General features: G+C 33.6%; 1 protein-coding gene across 1 annotated transcript; it reads left to right on the forward strand.

Annotated features, from left to right (window-relative positions):
- Window positions 1–20,743: 20,743 nt before the first annotated feature.
- Window positions 20,744–22,708, forward strand: LOC143243310 (uncharacterized). Its single transcript, XM_076487160.1, has 3 exons — window positions 20,744–20,853; window positions 21,297–21,565; window positions 22,445–22,708. Exons 1-3 carry the CDS (start codon window positions 20,808–20,810, stop codon window positions 22,706–22,708), a joined length of 579 nt encoding a protein of 192 aa, XP_076343275.1. The 5' UTR covers window positions 20,744–20,807.
- The last annotated feature ends 950 nt before the right edge of the window (window positions 22,709–23,658 follow it).

Below are 23,658 nucleotides of genomic sequence, written 5' to 3' on the forward strand. Positions count from 1 at the left end.
GTTAACGAATCGCATCAACTGCTATATACCAATAATAATGAGAGACAAAATATTTCTGAAAACGCCATTTGTATGTCCAGTCTGATACTATATGTAGTTTACGCGATTTTTATCAAAACGACAAAGTAAGTTGCTTCAGACTAATTAAGACAACAATACTTTTTTCAGGTCCGGCATGGCCAGATAGTTAAAACGTTCGAATCGTAATCACAGGGTTATGGGATCGAATTTTTGTCCCTCTAAACATGCTCGCCTTTTCGCCCTTGGGAGCGTTATAATGATACGGTCAATCCCACTATTCTTTAGTAATGGTATAGCCCAACAGTGGGCGGTGGGTGGTGATGACTAGCTGCCTTCCCTCTACTCTTACACTGCTACATTAGGGATGGCTAGCATGGATACTTCTCGTATAGCTTTGCATTAAATTAATGAAATCAACAAACAATATTTATGTCACTATTGTCAATCAAGCTATTCACTAAACAATACTACATCACATCAGTTCATGACGTCACTCAAACAAGAACATTTTATGCGCATAGCAACAGCGATATTTCACTTAGAAACAGAAAAGAATGTTAAATATAAGGCCTTACAGTGAAAATAAGAATAATTATATCTATGGCTATTTTAAGTGAATTAATGTACATTTACGTTAGTTTACTGCTTGCTTCAGGGTCTACAGTAGACCACGAAATTATACATGGTTCTACTGTTACAATAATCTGTTCAAAAGATGTTCATAATAAAGAAGGAAAACTGATAAATTGGTACACACCTCTGAATGAAGTAGTGATTAGTAGGGAGAGAATACAAAGGAAAGATGGCGGCGAATTATTGTTGACTGATGTGGAATTTGAAAACGCGGGAATTTACACATGTGGAAATGGTGAAGGTGATTACAAACATAATGTCATAGGTAAATAAAATTATTTTATTTTATTTTAGGTCTTATTTTCGTTTATTAAACCTTATTAATTTAACACAAATAACATTTAAATCGAAATCACCCTTCTCGATATTGAATGTACTTCAGCCGTTACCTATGAATTTAATGTCACCCACAATGTGTATTGATTAAAAATGGATTCCCTCTATATTTACTGTCAGGAAAGCATTTGAATTAACTGACAATATTGATTATTAATGTAACCATATGTTTGCGATATTTTTGTTTAAGCTCATTTGAATGCGTTGGTCAGTTATACAAAATGTGATTCTTCTGTTTTAGCAGTTAACAATGTTAAAAGTAAATATGATGCTCTTCGTAAAATCAACCTCACGAATACAATGTTTTCTTTAAACTTTCTAAACCTAAAAATGTAAGGTATCTCACTTATACAGACCACGCTCGATCTGTCTTTAGATTGTATAATATGGTTCCAGATTAATACAATTGCCGTACGACTCTTATTTTCTGAATTAGCTCTACACTTATATTTACATATACAAATTAGATATTTTTAACACAAATGTTTGTTATTTTAATACTATAAAGAATTGATGGAGAGTTAGAAGTCAATGAAACCAAATATTTATTCTTAAAATCAGATATGTTTGCAGATATTTATCCCACATTTTACTTAATTTGTTCATTACGGATTTTAAATTAGTATGCAAAAATCGAATTTTACATCTAACATATTCTTTAATCTTAGAACCCATTTGTAGGGTTTGACAATAGTAACGGAATTATTTTTATTCATTATAAAATATGTCTAGCATGGGTATTAAATACTTAGGTTTGTGAAGCAAAGAAGATATTCCGATAATAAAAGAGTTGAACAACCACTTCAAGCGAAAATATCCTTTGGGCTTATTCCTTTCTAAATGATTTTACACTTCTTATGATTTAGTGATTCTTATGATTTTAACCAGTAGTTAAAAGGGATTTAAATTGAAACTTTTAATTTTAATCTCATTTGTTAAAACAACACATTACCGACCATATTATTACTGACGAGGCCTATTGTTATCACTAGAGATCGTGAAGACAGCAATATTCGTAATGTTGTTTATGAACACAAACGACAGTAAGGAGTGTAGCTTAGTGGTAAAGCGTTCGCTCTACACGTGAAAGGTTCTGGATACGATCCCCGACACATCTACGGGTACATTTTTAAGGCCCGGCATGGCCAGGTTGATTAAGGCGTGCGTAATCTGAGGGTCGCGGGTTCACATCCCCGTCGCGCTAAACAAGCTCACCCTTTCAGCCGTGGGGACTTTACAATGTGACGGCCAATCCCACTATTCGTTGGTAAAAGAGTAGCCCAAGAGTTGGCGGTGGGTGGTGAGGACTAGCTGCCTGACCTCTAGTCTTACACTGCAAAATTAGGGACGGCTAGCGCAGATAACCGTCGAGTAGCTTTGCGCGAAATTCAAAAACAAAAACAAATAATAGTACATAAAGCTACGTCAGAGAAACAGGGAAAAAAGCACCCACATAAACGAGCACAATCATCAACCTTGCGTAATTGAATATAAATACGACTCTGGTCATAACATCCCCTTTCATTTATTTTACATTACATTTACAAGACGTAAAATTCCTCTATAAACAAATAAGCTGGTTCTTTACTACATCTCTTCATGAATGGTATTTCAACTCATTTATTATTGGCACGCTTAAACTTTTATATATCAAATGCAGCTCTCAAACCCTAACTCGTACATTGTAAATAATAATTTTTGTTTTTTCTCTATTTTTTTTCCGTACAAATCCTTCAAAACGTTCTTAAAAGTTTAATTTGCTTTGGTTCAGACTGGAGAATATTGTGTACATTTAACTACCACAAACACCACAGGAATTAAATAATAATCTTATTAACATTTCTTTTTCTACAAGTTTTTCAGGTAACCTAAATATCACTTAATAGAATATTCAATAACAAGTGAAAGATACATTTATGTTAAAGCGATTCATTGATAACTGTTGTTTATGGTAAATCATGTTATTTTTGCTGGTATTATTAAGACAAGGCTGATTTGGTAAGAATTAGCATAATTCGTTATAATCCAAAGAAAGACTTCGAATCCCCATCACATAAATATGTTTGCCCATTCAGTAGCCGGGGCGTTGTAAAGTGACAGATAACCCCAGTATTCATTGGTAAAAGAATAGCTAAAGAGTTGGCGGTGGGTGGTGATGACTAGCTGCCTTTCTTCCAATCTTACACTGCTAAATTAATTAGAGCCTACGCAGATAGCCCTCGTGTAACTTTTCGCGAAATTCAACAGACAAATGTACGTAATATAAGTTAAATGTTTTTCAATAAGTACAAAGTATATAAATTCATCTCAAAATATAAAAATTTGAAGACTTCCAATTTTGGATCAAAAGTGTTGAAGTAATATACTTTATTAGGAATTTACAGACAGTATAAAGTATTTCACCAATAGTTTCTTTCATCTCACAGAAATTAAAAACGTCATTCTAAAGAAAAAGAAAACAGTTTTTATGGCTTGAACGGTAATATCGATACATATCAGGAAACGATACGTTTTGTTTCATATCATGTAATTCTAATAAGATATGAACTATCACATTTTGATATGATAGAGTTTAACAACTTTAATAAAATTTCTTATCACTACTATTTGTCTATTTCTTAGTACTTAAATTCTCTGATTCGTTAAGGTTATTACTCCATCACTTTTATCTGGTTTCAGAATCTTTCACTGGTCTGTTTTATTAAATGATTAGGCCTGGCATGGCCAAGCGCGTAAGGCGTACGACTCGTAATCCGAGGGTCGCGGGTTCGCGCCCGCGTCGCGCCAAACATGCTCGCCCTCGCAGCCGTGGGGGCGTTATAATGTGATGGTTAATCCCACTATTCGTTAATTAAAGAGTAGCCCAAGAGTTGGCGGTGGGTGGTGATGGCTAGCTGCCTTCCCTCTTGTCTTACACTGCTAAATTAGGGACGGCTAGCACAGATAGCCCTCGAGTAGCTTTGTGCGAAATTCCAAAACAATTCATTGCGTTGAAATGTGTTCTATCGTTGGGCAGATTTTGCGTAATACAGGAAGTTTTCAGATTCTATAGTAGCCAAAACGTTCATGACATTTCTAGAATTCACCTATCACTGTTCATGTATAAAGAAGAAAAAACAACCTTTTATGGACAAAAATTAAAATATTAAAAAATAAAGTTATAATTCACAGTAATTGATTAGTTGTCATCGTACTTTTAGTTTTCATAAATTTTGGTGGTAAAGTAAGGAAACAAGTGTCAAAAGTCACTTGTTGCTTTGTTGTTCTAGTACAAGTAACCACCTGTTCCTGTATTATTCTAATCACTCTTGGACTTCAGTAAAGAGAGGGTTCAGTAAGAAAAACACTTGGTGTTCTTTAACTTACCGTGAGAGTGGGAGAGGTCGAAATATCTAGTTTTATTTTTCGATCTCAGTTCAGGCTTAGTTGTTGGACCTGTTTTAACGTTCACTACTGTCTTGGCTTTTCTCCAGTCACAATCATGTCAGTGCAGATTTATTAGCTAATCTTACTGGTTTGGGGATCCTTATTATATTTATTTGTTCTTTGAACGTGTTTTAAACCAACCAATTGAAATTTCCAGAGGATCAAATTGTTCTATAAAACTTTTCCTTGTGATTGAAAGATTAGTCAATGTATTTAAACTTTTGATACTTTTAAATGCAAGTGAGCTTACAATAAAAAGTAAAGGAGCTGCGTAACGTTGGTAAAATGGGAGTCGGTGTGAAGGTCTTACATCCATATATGTACAAAACATATCTTTGTGATGTCTCTGGTACAACCAAACAGCACCATTTTAACCATTCTGAAGAAACATGTCTCTGCTAGTGCTGTATTGCTTTGGCATTTCTTTCCTTTTCTGGTGCTCTAGTTTTCGAAATAAGGAATAATACATTTTATTTATAACTTCTCCATTATCGGTTCCAAATCCAGTTGGGTAAAGATGGTGTTTGTCATCAAAACTGGCAACTTGGACACAAAAACACTATAAAACAAATATGGATAAGAATCACGTGGTATGTCAGAGAGTTAGGATATCCCCCTCTAGTCGACGCTGCCCCCTATTCCCCAGGCGGGTTTTTAAAATAAACGGATACCGCTGAACCGAAAGTGGTTAAAGAAGAGATCTGGAAACTAAAAATAGTAGCATTGAATGTCGACAGAATGACTGATAGAAGCAAAGAACCAACAGATGTACTAGAAAGAAGAAAGGTAAAGATTACGTCTATTAAAGACACGAAGTGGAAAGGAGAGAGTACAAAAAACATAAGTGAAAGCTAAGAGCTGTTACACTCGGGATGATCAAAAGGTAAGAGCAATTTTGGAATTGAACTAGATAGTAATTTAAGATGGAAGTGGTCGAGTTGAGAAAACGTCGGATTGATTCATGCGCGTGAAGGTGGCAACTGAGAATTGGTTGAAGAACTTAGTGTCTGGTTATGGTCTGCAGATAGAATGCTCCGTCGATAAGTTGAAGAAAAACTACAGGATATAATTGTAGGGATGCCAGAAAGTGGAATGTTGATGGTGGGAGCATACCTGGATAAGATAACAAGTGGAACACACGAGAAGAGAATATATGGAATAAAAAACGTGTAAGGAGAGATATGACTAAAAATGACAGGAAATGAAATGTATTCCTGACAAATACCGGATTCCGAATGAGAGTGATACCTTATCACTTACAGAAGGTACCAGTACCAGACTCAGATTGGTTACATCATAGTCCGAATGGAGGACAGAAAAAAAACGTTGAATGTTAATTGATACCAGGAGTAACAGTATCCTACCAACATTGAATGTACATAATGAAGAATAAGAATTAGGAAAAGAGGAAAGAAGTCGAGAATATTAAGGTGAGTAATGAAGAGATACACAGAAAGAGCTGAAAAAACTGAACCAAACAGCTTGATGTATGGTGGTGGAACTAAAATGAACAGCAAACTATCAAGTAGAAAAAAAGCCTTCAAGGAACACAAGATGACGAATGATGGCTATTCAAGAATGGCGTACAAAAGGTAAAATGGAGGGAAGAGGCCGGTGGTAATGGCGAAGAATGAGATAATTAAAAGTTTGTATGACAACATAGATATCAAAATGGGAAGGAAATTATAATGGATTTAACTTTATATTTTTAATTTAATACCTACGCTTGTTTCACTATAGTTTTCTTTTTTGCATGTGACGTATATTGATGGGTGTGGATTGTCCTGGATGTTCATTAATTTTTTACAATATTCTTTAGAATAAGCATCAACGATATTTGTTTCACGAAAACACTAGCTCATTTTCAAACATTCAGGAATCTCGTGTTAATCGTATAATAGCAGCTAACCGAGAGATAGCAGAAAATTATTCTTGGTCAGCTACAGTCAGTATACAATAAGCCTCGGCAGCTATAATTGTGATTAACGCTTGTTAACTGGAAAACTACAGAAACTAACCAGGAACGTTTACAGATTTCGAACCTTAGAAACTGTTTAACTTCAGTAAATTTCGCACGTTAGAATTTCTAAAAGTACGTTAAATATTGTCACTGATGAAACATACGTGTGCTTCAAACTTCGAATCCCCGTCGCATCAAACACGCTCGCCCTTTCAGCTGTGAGGACGTTATGACGTGGCCCACAGTCCCACTACTTATTGGTGAAAAGTAGTCCAAGAGTTGACGACGGGTGGTGATGACTATTTGCCTTCCTTCTCGTCTTACACTGCTAAATTAGGGACGGTTAGTGCAGATATTCCTGGTGTAGCTATGTGCAAAATTAAAACAAAACCAACAAAAACAACCAGCTTCAATCTCAGCTTGCCGTCAAGAGAAGTGTACAGGTGTATCAACAAAGAGTTTATTCGTTCTCTATGAACGTCGATAAAAGATTCAGTTCTAGACCAGATACAAAACTCAGTATTCTTTATAAGTTTGTAAAACTATTGTATGTAAATCATCATTTGTAATTACTATTAATAATAACCGTGCAGTTTTGTGCGAAATTCATAAACAAACAATACATCATAATTTTGAAGAAATAGCCAACGGATAGTAATTATGCACGTGAAATCATGGTATACATAAGCAAAAAAACACACAAAAAAACAACTTCGTCTAACGGTGTTAACATAAACGTTTATACTGTATTTTGTTTACCATATATGGATTACCAATAATTTATTTTCATTTTCTAAATGAAATCTGTAGTAGAAATATTTTTTCTCTGTTCACTGTTCCACCTTCTAAGTTAACAAAAGTGTCATAGAACGACCCTGATTTATTTGTCCGAGCATCGGTGTCAAGTATTTGTAATCGAACAGCTGCTTTGACCCCATTCCTGCACAGTTGACCAGAACATCAAACTGCTCAGCTTGCTGTAATTAAAAGTAATTAATTTCGTCAACTAGTAAAACATTATTCATCCATAAATGTACAGAGTTAAAAGTAGCTTAGGATGATAATACAGTTAATCCTAGGATTAAAAAAACAACTCACCGAATTATCATGGTGACATTTAGAAGCTGAATATTGAGTAGCATATCGTTGGTTGGTTGGTTTAATCCAACATTTGTCGCTTGTAAGGTGTCTTAATTATTTGCTATTTAATCTCTATTCAGAGGAAGTTTCGCAACATCCGAGGCAGCATGGACAAGAAGGACTATCGCCTGATTTTCCTTTACAACTTGGACGAAAAGCTACCGAAACTACATAGGAGCATCAATCAGACATTCAGCCATGGATCTGTTACTGAATGCACAATTCGGCATTGGTTCCAAAGGCTTCGACACTGAGATAAAAGTCTTGAAGACCACGAAGGTTGTGGAAGGAAGCCATTCTTAGATAAAAACACATTAAGGGAAGCAGTTGAGACAGACCCTTGCACAACAGTACGTGAGCTTGCAGAAAAGCTAGACACAAGCAAATCAAACATTGTCAACTATCTTAGCACGATTGGAAAGACGAAATGTTGGATAAGTGGGTTACGCACAAACTAACTGAAAGCCAACAAAATCAGTATTATAAGACCTGTTGAGAATGACGTTCCAAAAATTGAACGAATTGGTAATCGAGGTTCTGCCTCATCCACCTTAATCCCCAGACCTTCACCTTACAGAATTTAATTTTTTCAAGCACTTTGACAATTTTTGAACAATAAATGCTTTCAAAACCAAACAGCTGCAGAAGAAGCTTTCAGGAAGTTCATTGGCCATAGAGACTCTGAATTGTACAGCAGGGACATAAACAACATCGTTACACGTTGACAAAAATGTGTTGAAGCAAATCGCTGTCACTTTGATTAAAGCATGTTTTACAACAATGGTTTATACTTTTTAAAACTTCGCAATTTAAAAGCGACATTTATTTCCGTACAACCAGATATAATACATTTATTCGTAGGATATAAAATACTAACAGTTATAATACAGTTATTCCTAGGCTGTAAAATACTTAATAGTTATTATAAGGGTTCTTGTAAAATAAAAGATAAATAATGGCGACAATCATGATGCGCTAAAAACAAGCAGATCCAAGAAGTCTTAATAAAACTGGAATAGAAACCCTTATTACCCGAGCTCTTTTGAGAGATGGACCTTTCTTCTTCAGGGGCAATCTGGAATGCCCAGTATAATTGAACAAGCATTATATAAATATTTAGTTTAGTAATATAAATAGAAACATATTGGGTTACCAAGTTAAACACTGTTCAACGTTTCTAAATTAATCTAGATCCAGGAATCAGTGATCTCCATTAGTTTTATCTCTGTCAGAAAAATAACTTTATTCTGCACTTACTTTTTAATGAAATAATTCTTGTTTTTAAACTGATTTATATGAACATATCTTTATTAATCACTCTCCAGGTGTTATCTATACTTGATTTATATAACATATCTTTATAAATCACTCTCCAGGTGTTATCTATACTTGATTTATATAACATATCTTTATTAATCACTCTCCAGATGTTATCTATACTTGATTTATATAACATATCTTTATTAATCACTCTCCAGGTGTTATCTATACTTGATTTATATAACATATCTTTATTAATCACTCTCCAGGTGTTATCTATACTTTTCTTTACTTAAACACCTAAACACAGTTTATAACAACACACACATATTTTATCCAAAGTTAAAATACCACCAACACCTTTTCATATACAGATAAGACATCTGCCACACAGCACGGGAAGTGGGACGCTTACAACACTACACAGTGAAATAAACACTTCCCGGAAAGTTCAATGACCTGTATGACGTTACTAAACTAAATCTTTATATATAACTCGTTCAATTATACAAGCCTTTCCCAGATTAACCGAGAAAAAATAAGGTCCACCTCTCGTGAACGCTCGGGTTATACAGGTTTCTATTTCAGTTTTACTGGCTATAATAAGTTATCCCCATGATAAAAAAAATAACTAATAGTTATAACACAGATATTCCTGAGATAAAAATACAGTAAACTCTCGTTGTAACGAAGTCGTAGGGACCAAAGAGAATTGTTCGTTACAAAAGAAGTTCGTTACAAAGGATTTTTTTTTTCATTCACTAGCCAAGTCTGGTAATGGTAGGCCCTAAAACTGACGGCTGGTGCAGTACCGGTAATTGGATTAAAGACTCAGAAGTCACACGTGTGTAAACACTTAAAACACATTTAATGAATTTCAAAAGGACAATTAACAGCACTTGTAAAAAAAATAACATTCATAATATAGACATATGTAATTATAATGTACAGGATACAAACACCAGCAAGAACGTCTAACTGGAGTCACTTGAAATATTGCACAATGCTTTTTTGCGAACTGCTGTCCCTCTGGCACTTGGTTACAAAACGCTCCATCATGTTTAATTGAGAGATAAACTGTCCTGCGTTAGCCTGGTGTTCAAGATATCTCTGAAGTTGCAGGCACATCTCACGAGCTGCAGAATGTGTTGGGATTGGGGGTTCCTCATTGTCGTCATCTTCACTGTCATTTTCTGGTGTCTGTTTATTTTGCACCATGGCCACAATATCACTGTCTGTCAGGGGCGCTCTAGTGATCAGATCATTATCAGCAGTCTCGTAGTCCTCTGCTGTGCCATCCACCGTAAACCCAGTGTCATTCAGCCGTGTCAAGAGCTGGTCCAATGGTATGTCATCCTTGGGGGTCCTCACTGTTTTCTGCTGGCTCTGGAGAGGAGAAGCCACAAGTTCTGAAGCAATTGGCTATGGTTGATTGCTTTACCAATGACCAGGCAGAGCGTAGCAGTCGCATGGCTTCAAGCACAGTCACAGTGAAAACACTTTTATTGTCTATTGAATTAATAAGACGCTGTAGCAGTAGGGTGCGGTAATGATGTTTTAGATTGGCGATGATGCCTTGGTCCATGGGCTGTGTCTTGCTTGTGGTATTGGGAGGCAGGAACACCAGCTTGATGGCCTTAAATCCAGTGGGGTTGGAGTGGGCGGGGGAGTTGTCAATTATCATAAGGACCTTTCTTTTCTGCAGCACAAACTTTCGGTCAAGTTCTCTCAGCCACTCGGTGAATAGATCTTAGGTCATCCAAGCTCGCTTGTTGGCTTTGTATGGTGTTGGCAGGATTTTGACGTCTTTGAAGCAACGCGGTTTTGCTGCCTTTCCTAAAAAAAAAAAAAAAAAAAAATGTACATGGTTAATGTCTTGAAATTAAAAATGAAACATTTACACGTCAATAATCTGAAGAAAATCATAAAATAACAACTTCTAAAGAAAACACAGGAAAATATTTTTACCTGCTTTTGACACTCACCTATGACAAGTAAAGGAAGCTTCTCGGTGCCGTCCATATTGGCGCATACCAAAACAGACAGCCGCTCCTTCGCTCGCTTCCCGCCGTGACAGGAGTCTCCCTTGATAACAAGGGACTTGTCTGGCAGAAGTTTAAAGAATAAGCCAGACTCATCTGCGTTGAAGACATCCCGTGGGCTGTAGTTTTCTAGCAGGCGTGGCAGTGTTGTTGATGTCCACTGGTTTGTTTGCTCTGGTTCTACATTACCAGACTCACCACAGATCGTACGAAATTGAATGTCGTGTCTTTTTTGAATCGGGTTAACCACCCATCACTCATGCAAAAGTCAGTGATTCCCATTTGATCAGCAAGTTTTTTTGCCTTTGCTTGCATAACAGGCCCAGAGATAAAAACATTCTCTGATCTAGCATTTTTGAACAACAGAAGCAATGCCGCTTCTAGGTCAGAATGTTTTGCAGTTCGCGTGCGTTTTCTATTGGGACAAAAGTTGTCTCGAGAAGACAATATGGCCTCTTTATTTTTCAACCATGTTGACAAAGTGTTCAGAGGCACATCAAATGCTTTTGCTATTTCTGTTTTTGTTTTAACTTTTTTTTCAACTTCTTCTATTGCTGTAATTTTAGTTTCTATCGATACAAGCTTGCGCTTCGCCATGATCAATGATTAATGATCTGTTTAATTTGACTGTGATTAGCCTTTTATAGGCCACAGCATGCAGGCTGCCCAGGCATAATATACTCAAGCCATAATCTGAAAATTTTATATCTAAGCTAATTTTTGCTGGGAGGGCGGGTGAGTTGGGGCGGGCAGGGGTTTAAAGTGTTACTGACCATAATTGTTGTAAAAACATTGCTAGGCTAATCTACTACCCCATCTGCAGTCCGCTATTTCTCAAGTGTAAGATTTTGATGGTGGCACCACACATTGTTGCGCGGAGACTGACTAATTGCACTTGCTAGCGGCGTAGCGGGTGGTCGGCAGCGGTGACAATTAATTTAGGGAAGAAGAGAAAAATAAATATCTTCGTACCTGGTTCGATACAAAGGATGTAATATTGATGCTTTTCACACCCTAGGGACTATAATTATACATCGTTACAAGCCGACACTTCGATACATGCAGTTCGGTTCTAGCGACTTCGAAACAATGAGAGTTTACTGCAGTTAAAATACAGCAATTCCTCATATAAAAAATAATTATCTATTGTACAGTTATTGTTAGGATAAAAATAATTAATAGTTCTAATTTTGAAGAATGCCTTAAAGTATAATATGTAAAAGAATGGAACAGTTTTTAATAGTAACATTCATCTAATTAATGTGATTAATTATTCTGTTTTTGTAGCTTTTGTGTTAAGATTTAAAAAAATATATTTTTCTCGTTCTTGCTATAGTGATAAGTCAGTGGTAATAATTCTAAATATTCTGAAGTGGATTGGGAGAGTGTTTATAATCTAGTTTTGTAGGTGTCTGCAACTTTCTAAAATACAATCTATTTCCATTTTCTATTATGAATTATAAGTCGAATAGCGATGATTGACATTACACGTAAGTTACTTTAATTGATGTCTTCTAAAAACATCTTCAGTTTTTTGCTTGAATTAGTAAGTATAACTGCACTCACCTGTGTGCTCGTTGATCATAGTGTTGTAATGTATTTCTATTTTCTGAGTGCTTCTGTTGAAGCCGTCTGGCGGTGGGACAAATGCAATCAAGTTTGAAACTTACACGAGCATAACGAATAGAAATACACTAAAATAACAATATAAAAATGAAATTAAAAAACTTTAAAGAAATTATCCACAGGCACAGCTTAACGTAACCTTTAAAACCACAAAGCAAACTAAGATTCATATTTTCTCTTAAAGTTTTCCTCCAGAGAGAACTATTACTAATTTACACCAATAGATGGCATTAAAGCATGAATATGTCATATTTCAATCAGTCGGATGATCCAGTTTAAAGGCGGAGCCTATGTACAGTACTATCTCTATTGCATTGATAAAATATCACGTGACACGCATATAACTAACTCTTCCTATAAGAACTCGCTTGCTATTTCGAATTCTACTCAACAATTGGTCAAGCTAATATTTAGGAATGCATACAAGCCAATTATAGTATCCCATAACAAGTAAACTAATTTTCTGGAATGGAAACAAGCCAATCATAATACCCACGGAAATGTAAAAGTAGTAACAATAAAAGTAATTGCCACTAATAAACAACACAGTCAGATTGCTGATCTTCATGTTTATTAGTGATCTACAGAGAACTGTCCAGTAATATGTTCTTGTATTCTTGGTTTCATAACGTTATGATCTGTATTATCTGAAGTATGAGTTTCGGTTTTATGTATTTTGTAGTTTGTGTTGTTCTTTACAATAGATATACTTTATCTGCAAAATAAATATTATATCGTCAAGCTAAAGTTATGTTATTGAATTACAAATTATCTTAGCTGAGTACATAAAAAGAGAAACTAACGCCTCATATTATTTTCTGATATTTAGTTCAGCGATACATGAGCCTACATAACTTCATCAACACACAAGATACTGTACAGTCAGTCACTTTGAATATAATAAACTTATATTTTTAGATGGACCTTATAACATAAATTGAAAACGCTTCAAATAAAGAAAGTTAGTGTAAAATTCTTTGCTCATAAAAGGTATGTTGCCCGGTAAGCAATTATCAACAGAGTTTGTTACCATGCAGAAAACGAAGCCTATTTTTAATTCCTTCTTAGTTGTATTCACACACGCTTTTTAGCTTTAGAGTTATTGTGCAATAAAAACTATTATTTTTATTATTGCATATATATTTACGTATGTAAAAATATCAACTTTGTATGCATAGTGAGAACACGGTGATTGGTGATATCAGTTTCATTTTACATATTCAAGAAATACTATCACCTTTAGGAAAGGCCACATTCTACACAGAATTAAGTAAACTAACGTGCCATAATATACTTACAGATCACTGGAAACTAACACTATTATAGATAAACGTGAAAAAGTTCAATTTTCAAGAGAAATATAAATCTGGACTTGACAAACAATACATAATTAGGCATGTAATAAGTTGTTTTATAAACGATAACTTTAACTATAGCAGTCATGTGTCCCTACCCTAACAACCTAAGAAACGCTCCAGGAGACACGAAACAATTACATGCATGTCTTATTTAGAACATTTAGTTGGTAAATAAGGTTTCTTGGTGTGGCATGGCTAGGTGGTTAAGGCGTTCGGCTCGTAATCTGAAGGTCGCGGGTTCGAATACCCGTTACACCAAACATGCTGATACGTATTAAACTTCGATTTTACGGCCCGGCATGGCCAAGCGCGTTAAGGCGTGCGCTTCGTAATCTGTGGGTCGCGGGTTCGCGCCCGAGTCGCGCCAAAACATGCTCGCCCTTTCAGCCGTGGGGACGTTAAAATGTTATGGTCAATCCCACTATTCGTTGGTAAAAGAGTAGCCCAAGAGTTGGCGGTGGGTGATGATGACTAGCTGCCTTCCCTCTAGTCTTACACTGCTAAATTAGTGACGGCTAGCACAGATAGCCCTCGAGTAGCTTTGTGCGAAATTCAAAAACAAACAAACAAACCAAACATGCTCGCCCTTTAAACCATGGAGGCGTTATAAAATTACGGTCAATCCCACTATCTGTTGGTAATAGAGTAATCCACTAAATTGGCAGTGGGTGATGATGACTAGCTGCCTTCTATATAGTCTTAGACTGCTACATTAGGGACGACAAGCACAGGTAGATTGCGCGAAGGTCAGAAACAAACAAGCCAAGTTTCCAGGAAAAGCTCCGCTGACGTCACTGAACCAAATAAGTTCAAAACGGATCGAAATTTGCAATTTTTTGTGATTATTTTTAATTAAAAATATTATTATTTATAATAATACAACGAAATAACTACAGGATATTGAAAGTATTTATAAACTATTTTCTTAATGTATTTTTTTATAATTTTTATATTACATGATGAAAACTAACATAAATCCAAACTGTTTGTGAGGTTAAACTGTGTAACTTTGTAAAATATATCAGAGTAAACAATACAGCCATTTGTGTTGTGATGCAATATTGTAAACTCTGATAAAGTAAAAAAGCAATTATTTTTAAAATTATATTTACACTAAAAATACTTGCATTTATAAACAACAACAAACATTCGTAACGTAAAGATTGATTCATAATATAAACATATAAAAATATAACTTGTTTGAAGACATGCACAACAACAAAAGGAAATCACAAGGCCGGTGATGCTTTACATCTTAAATAAAACAAGACATATATATCGAAACGCAGTTTAAGAACACCTTCTAGAATCTGTTTGTCACCGATAAAACTTGCCACAAGAAGCATATAAGTCTCTGCTAAATTACTTGTTCAATTACTTATCAGACGGTGAGCCTTTCTGACTAATGCATCACCAGCAGTCATTATTCAGAATATCGTTTCATAAGGTATGTTATTCAAATAGCTTGTTTTGATGTCAGATATGTCTTCATGGGAAGAGTAATAGGATTTGCACTTCCTATGATTTCCAAATATATGGTAGGGTGCATTCTTTAAATATTCCTTCAGCTCCTCTAAAGAATTACTATTTTGTGCATTATGGCGAACAGCTCTATGAGCACATTTTTAAAATCTCAATATTCTGTTTTTGCTCAAGTGTTTGCAGTTTTTTGCACTTTTTCCTGCTATTTGGAATAAAGTGTTTCTATATAGTCTTACAGCATGATTTGTGTACTCTATTTTATCTACACTCCTGTCATAAGACATACAGTCCATATTTTTTCTATGTACTACACTCCTGTCATAAGACATACAGTCCATATTTTTCTATGTACTACACTCCTGTCATAAGACATACAGTCCATATTTTTTCTATGTACTACACTCCTGTCATAAGACATACAGTCCATATTTTTTCTATGTACTACACTCCTGTCATAAGACATACAGTCCATATTTTTTCTATGTACAGATGAATCACCACCATTAATCATTTTCTTATATCGGAGCTTATGCATCTCTTCTGACTTTTGAAATCCTTTTACAATTATGTCAGATTTCATTGTACTAGAAGACTTCTTCCAGTTTCTGTAACAAGAATGCTTGATCTCACCTCCTTTCCTTGCTTGTACATACACAATAAAATTTATTTCTTACATCTGAGAACAATAGTTTTTTTATTATAATTTCTCAGTTCAAGCGTCTTTCGCACCACAGAAAACAATAAACTTTGTAATCATTATTGATAGTAAAACGTTTTTCTACCTCACAATGTTACTTCAGTTCATGACGTCATTCAAACAAGAATACTTTATGCGCATAGTAACACTGATATTTCACTTAGAAACAATATAGAAAGTGACTTACAAAGAGTACAGTGCAGAGAGATTTCAATGGCTAATTACACTCAATTATTTTATATTTTCGGTAGTTTCCTGCTTGCTTCAGTTATTAAATTCATCTACGAAACTGAACGTGGTTCTACTCTTACATTAATATGTTCAAACCAAGCTCATAAAAGAGAGAGAGAAGAACCAGTTATTTGGTACTCAAATCACAATGAACGAGTTATTTAATAGTGAGAGAACGCAAATAAAATGCGGTGGCAAATTAGTGCTAACCAACATCCAGTTTGAAGACGCGGGAATTTACACATGCAAAAATCGTGAAGGTGATTACAAACATGATGTCAGAGGTAAACTCAAAGTTTTTTGTAGACCATACTTTCATTTATTAAACGACACTTATTTAACCGAAATAACATCTAAATTGATATCGTCCATCTTGCTTTTAAATGTCTTTCAGCCATAACCTTTTCGTTTGATATTTCACCATGTGTATTGATTATAAAAATAATTACCTGTGTATATGTAATATCACACTATGTAAGAAAATTTTTACCCTTTCTTGTTCCTGGGCACAAGATGTTTTTTCCTAATTGCTTATGCCTAAAGTAAATGGAAAAGGCCTATTGTCTTCAAACTTTGCTTATGTGACTTGGAAGCGTATGACGAAAACACGATGTGAGAATATATTTGGGGGCTGATAAGTGAAAGGGATTTACAGTCGCAAATCTCGAAAAAATACTAATTTCTAAATATTTTTATAGCTTTAGTATAAATACATATAAATCTTGATTCATATGTTGTTTTATTCAGACCTTATGTTAGTGAAAATGTGCAAATTTGCTCGTTTCAATATGTGTATTGACTGCAAAATTATTTATATTGCTCATGTATACGTAAGATTAAGATGACAATAGTATCATTTTTAACTTAATTATTTCACAATGAAAAGTTTATATCAACGTATTATGTTTTAATAAACAACCAAGCCGGATGTTCATACAAATAAAAATGAAAATTAATTCTGTCATTAATTATCGTTTGTAAAACATTTGAAATATAGTTTAACTACCACTAAAAATTCGATAATGAATGATAATGATAATTTAATGATAATTGAACTGTCTTATTTTGATATGATAGTTTTAACAACCTTCGTGTAATTTCCTATTAATACTAGCTGCGTTACTCTTTGTGCTCTCAGAATATTTTATAAATTATAAAATCTTGTAAATTAAAAGTATCATCTTCAAATTATAATACATCGAACAAGATTTACTGAAGTTTATTAATATAGATATAAAAGTGTTTCTTTATATTGGTTTAACGTGTGTTTGCTCTTGTATTACAAGGAATTATTTGGTTTATCGTCTAATGATGTTGGATTCTCTGTTTGGAATTTAAATGTTACATGTAGTATATATATTTGAGTTGCACTGTTAAATTTAAAAACGTGAGATTGTATTTCTTTGTGTTACATGAATGTTGTTTTGAGTTTCGGGCTTGTTTCTCTGACGTAAAATACGTGGAAGTTGCCATAAAGTATTTTATAAATGACATTAGTATTGTATTTGCTTTATTTTTTACAAGAATTTAAGTAAAACTCACAACTGGGTGAGTATCGTGTTGTTGACTGAGGTTTCTCTATATCACCGTTATCTCAAATCTCCTTCCTCATTGCTTTATAACCTAGAAACGTCGAACTATATATGAATTCTGTAATAAAAAGGTTTAAATTGCCCATTGTAGAATGTATGCAAAATTTATTAGCTTCAAGTGGGTTCCTCAGAAATATAAATGCATAAAAGAGATTATTACAATAATGTTAAAAGTACTGACGAGGAATTATTACTTTAGAGATAACATGAAATCAGTTTTTCTTAATTTTAATGAGAGGAAATGTTGATGTTGAAGTGTGGTATGAATAAGTATTGGTAAACATATCCACATATAATTACTTTAAATGTTATCATCAATACTACACTCTTTGTTCGTCCATATACTAATACATCTAATCAGGACTCCAGTAATGGGTGATATTGCCCAACTCCAAGATGCTAAGTGGGTCGACATATTATTTGAAGATGTTGATATTGACAGCCATAATATACTCTTAGAAGATGCATCACATTCCATTAGTTGATGCTAAAGATGCCCTAAAAGAGCTATTTTAGGGCAGTGATGAAGACGAACTCGTAATCTTATCGGTACTCCTGTAATAAACACACAGTATTAATGAAAGACTGCCACTGATGTTCATAGCAATAATACTTTACAGTTTATAGGGATTAGTAAGCCATACCAAAACAGTTTTGAATAAGCAACCTGGCATATAATGTGACTCAATCTGATATAAAGTCATGGTAGAACAGAATTTATCAGAACAAGTTTATGACATAGCTTAACATTTCTTAAATGGTGTGATGTAACCGAAAATTGGTTACTTTTGGGAAAGGTATGTAACAGACCTTTCCAATGTAAATCTTTGTATGCCCACATAATGAAAATATATTCAAATGAGAATTTTAATTTTAGAAACAAAGATATTTATTGTACTTAAGATCATCGAAAAATAATTTTGGTTCGAAGACCTGCAACAAGTCGTACGAACACAAACGCCAGAGATAAAAACCGCTTAAGTGTCCCAGGCGACAGTACGCAGAAAAAAAAAAATCTCAACCTGGGAACGAGATCACCCGCTGAATAATTCAATAGATATGCATGTTATTGTACACACAGATATACCAGTCACGTGACTGATGTAGTAACTGTGGATTTCTTTGTGATCAGAGACGAGATGGATTATAGAAAATCTGTAGAGAGAAGTGGTGAGGCTCCAAAGTTATTTTGATATGATGAACTCAACTTCTGCATACTGAAGAAAAATCTTATAAACTGTAAAGACACAAACCATATCTACAAACTGTTTTTTGAGAACGTATTCTGAATAAACAATACTTTAAATTTACAGCGAGGGGTGTTAGATCCAAATATTGTTTATCTTGATAAATCCACAAAAAATTAAGTATTTGCTTTATTATTAGCTTCAAATGAAAAATTTACTCGGAATGCATTTCATTGAACTTCTGCATTATAAGGATATTATTTGATATTTTGTTGCTTGCAAGACACCTCAAAATCATATACTGATGCATTTTACCAACGTAATGTTCCTAAAAGAACCTGTATCTTCATAAACAATGACAACCCTTTTACGTTTAACTGTGACAAATAAGAATTTTACAAGGGAAACACCAACAGAAATCAAATGTACCAATAAAAAAAAGATCGTGTGTAATTTCATAAACTTCCAAGTTTGTGTGATTGGTTTCATAAGTGAACTCCATTAGGAAGTACATGAAGAAACAAAAGTATACTGTTAAGAAACTGTTTTGACACGTTTTATTTTTCTCACGAAAAGTAACATTAATGTTGTTATTTTACAACATTATTTATTTTTAATATTATAACTAGTGCGTCGTGCTCATTGTGAAAAACCTTAAAATTCAAACGGTGACACAAAACGTGCTAATAAAAATATTAACTCTCTGTTGTTTTCCCCAGTGTATGTTCCAGCCGAGAATCTCAACTGTACTCGAGGATACCGTAGAGATGCTGACAGGTGCTGTAAGTATATGTGATACTCAATTACTTTAAACTGTTCACATTAAACACAAATAGATGAAAGACTTTTAATATAATGTAGTTTTGATACAATAAATTTGTTTTTTGATAATAAACTCGTTGATAAGACAATAAAAATTAACACTGAGTAAATAAATGTCTAAAACACATTGTTATAATAAGACACTTCTTCATTACTTCCATGGTTTTTAGTGTATTAAACAGTTTTCCTTTTTTTCGGAAAAGCTTTTCCAGGAGGTGGCAACAGTTGTTGTAACGACATAGTATGTTAATATTTCTTTCTCAAAATCTTATATTTACATAGAAACATATATATGATAAAGTGGTATTGTTTTGGTAAAATAGTTAACAATTACATTTATATATATTGCTACACGAGGGTTATCTGCGCTAGCCATACATAATTTAGCAGTGTAAGATTAGAGGTAAGACACCTACCGCCAACTCTTGGGCTACTCTTTTATGAACGAATACTGGATTTGACCGTCAAATAATAACGCTCCCTCAGCTGAAAGAGCGAGCATGTTTGGTGCGACGGAGATACGAACCCGCGACCCTCACATTACGAGACGAATGCATTAACCTTCCTGGCCATTCCTGGCGCTGTTTAATATGAAAATACATTATAAATGCAAGAAATATCGTATTTATATCTCACAACGACTGGTACATGTATAAACGTTTTAAAACGTTATTCTATGCTTATAAATAAAAGTGTTAATACCCATACCAGCCATTCTGAGATACATTTTCATTTCAAGTGGATTTCTCGTCATGAATAAATATCGTATTTATTGAATTTAAATTTTAAATATGTTAAATAAAGATTATTGTTGGGCTTAAAGAATTATGCACATTACTATTATTGTTAACTTACATTTGAAGATTTTTTTCTGTTTAACGAAATCGGTAGAGTAAGTAAACTGATTTTAAATACGACTCTCTGTCTTGAGATCCAACTGAAGTGGTTCTGAAGGCTACGCTCCCCTCGGTTTCAAAATCTACAGTTACAAGATATGCTTGGTGGACAGCACTCATTTCGATATGTCTTATTGCTTTGTGGTAAGTTACATGTTATTTTCAATTTCTTTATAATTAAAGTATGTGGAACACAGGGAATAATCATTTGAAGATATTGGTTTCTGTATTCACACTGCTGTTAGAAACATCTGCTTTCATGTGAGGTACTATATTCATGTATCTGTCTTCTTACGACACACTATGTTGATAGATCTAATTTCAAGCAAGGTATTAATTTGAGATCTCCACCTTTATATGACGTATTATTTTGGTTCATGTGAAGTACTACGTTCCATGGGTCGAAACATTACAACTGAATACACTTGTCTAAAGAATCCATACAATTATTTGTTGGTTAAGCATGAAACACATTTATAGTTATATCTGTAACCCATTATCCATAGCTTATTTAATAATAATATGTATTTTAATGGTCTTGAAACACGTGATTCTTATTTATTTACTTTTTTGTAATGATCGTGCAGCGTTCTTTGTTGTTTCTACAACTGGAAAGAAAAAACTCGGGAATGTTTTGAAAAACCGTGTTTTACACAAACAGCCTCATGCTGAAAAGATAACCACTAATGAATTGGATATATTGGAGGCTATGCCACTGATCACTGAATGTGAGAAGAAGGTCCCTACAAAGAACGTTAAGAAGACAAAAACTAATATACTAAGAAAGCAAAAAGTGACCAAACGAACAACCCTGGAGACGATATATGAAAACGACCTTGAAGAAAGGAATACTTTGGTTCGAAATTCAATTAATTTCTTATTCATCTTACGTTATAATTAATATTTGGTTCAAGTAATTTTACATTTTTACAGTTAAAAACATTCCATTTTAATATAATGAACACTACGTCAAACTACGTGTACAATATCAAACAGATGTTGCATGTTTAAAATCAATGTTGTTAGTACCTTGGGTTACCCTCAACTACTGAAAAAAGATGCGTTCAGAGAATCTTTAATGTTCAGAGTCGTTTGAATGAATGAGATCTTTTTTCCAAAATAGACCTACACACACGTATTCGATACCATTGATGTCTGATAAGTCTGATTATCTTTACTAATGTTCATAGCATTAATAACATCTGGAAAACATAAAGATCAGAATGTCCTTTCGTAATTTTTCATTCACATACATACTACTACTACTGATAATGAATTATTGAATATTTTAAAGCACCATTAAGTGCGTGATTTACTCCAAAGTTGCAAAAAATAAGACAGTTTGAAAACTACTTCTCTTTGTAACATGAAGTAAATAACCAGTCATTTGGAGTTCAGATAACATAACTTTTTATGTTTAATTTATATAACAATAAATTGAGTGGAACACTTGACATTTAATTATAACTGTACTTTCATCGTGTCTAGGTAATAATATAAACAATCTAGTTATCCTTTGTAAACGTGTAAAATATAAATGGAAAACAGTATTTAAGCTATTGTCTGCTGTATATCATTCTTTATTTACTACATGAAACAATGGTTGAGATAGTTTTCCTAGTTTCAAGAAAACATTTATGAGATAACTAAAACCAATTTCACAATTTATAGTTTTCATAGAAATATTTATTTGTTTTTATGCATGCTATAGTAAAATTATTGCTCAAATTTTGAGTGTTGCGCCACTAAACATAACTATATTCTACATCTTCAAAGAGGAACACCAGAGTTAAAACAAACAAAAGCCATTGAAGAATATATACAGCGACCTCTGTCTGATAGACATGTGAAAAATTATGATGAACTTATTATCGTTAAATCTCACACTAAACAAGGACATCTCAAGGAAAACGTTGTTATTCTTATTGAAAATTCTGACAGCCAAAACACGTTTATCATTGGAAAATCTCGAAACCAACCTGATTTTTCTTCAAAATAGAATTAATAAACGAATTTAAAACCGCCATTGTTAATGTTCTCTCTAGAGTAAAGAGAAATAAAGATGGATTTTATCTCCACACTATACAGTTACACAAATGTGATTGATACTTACAAAATTGCACAAAATATTTAAATTCAGTATCATTGATATTATTGGGTTGTCAGAAACTTACATGGTAATTTAAATATTTACGTTTATGTTCAAGTAAATTAAATATAAACTCTAAAAACTTAGTCTTAACATATTATCGGATCATTCATAACTATTATTGAAATTTAAGAGACTGTGGCTTTAGTTCAACAATTCACAAGCGTTTTCTTCATGTTTTTATTATTTCCTTCATTGCAGTATATATTTATTACGACATATTATGTTAAACCTTGTATAAAATATTAAACCAAAAGTAATGAAATGTTTGTTTACATATTTTACGCCCATTTAAATGTAACAGCTATTGTACATTAAATGTTTATTTCAGTAATAATTGTGTTTGTTTATATTGTTTGTAATATAGCTCTGAGTATATTAACTGTCACAATATAGTCCAACAATTCACAGTTGTTACACTAAGATTTACATGGTTGTTTGTTTTTAATTAATTTGTCCTGACAGAAAATGTAGGACAAAAACTTAATAAATTCATTATACGATATTTTATTAGTTTAAGAAATAAATGTTAAAACTAAACCGTCCTTTTAAATCCGATGCAGAATATCCACAATCAGGAAAACTTCAGATTTTTACTCTCTCATGAATTAGATTTTTCAGGAAAACAATTTTCAACTCGCAGCAGTACTGATGCATAGTGCAGAATAATTTTAATATTTTAACTACCAAAGATTGCCATCGTGCTATTAAACAGAGAAGGATAGATTTAGAAAATGAGATGTTTCATTATAAAGTGGTTATTTCTAATAATTTTTATATTTGATTAAATATTAATTTCA

This window comes from Tachypleus tridentatus, unplaced genomic scaffold (assembly GCF_004210375.1).
Source record: "Tachypleus tridentatus isolate NWPU-2018 unplaced genomic scaffold, ASM421037v1 Hic_cluster_2, whole genome shotgun sequence".
NCBI classification, from domain to species: Eukaryota; Metazoa; Arthropoda; class Merostomata; order Xiphosura; family Limulidae; genus Tachypleus; species Tachypleus tridentatus.

What these genes read in the sequence shown, in the direction of transcription:
- LOC143243310 (XM_076487160.1), top strand. Translation starts at nt 20,808, where the DNA reads ATGCTTGGTGGACAGCACTCATTTCGATATGTCTTATTGCTTTGTG. An exon ending in ATATGTCTTATTGCTTTGTG is followed by an intron (nt 20,854 to 21,296) that starts GTAAGTTACATG and finishes ATGATCGTGCAG; the next exon opens with CGTTCTTTGTTGTTTCTACA. An exon ending in TTGAAGAAAGGAATACTTTG is followed by an intron (nt 21,566 to 22,444) that starts GTTCGAAATTCA and finishes TCAAATTTTGAG; the next exon opens with TGTTGCGCCACTAAACATAA.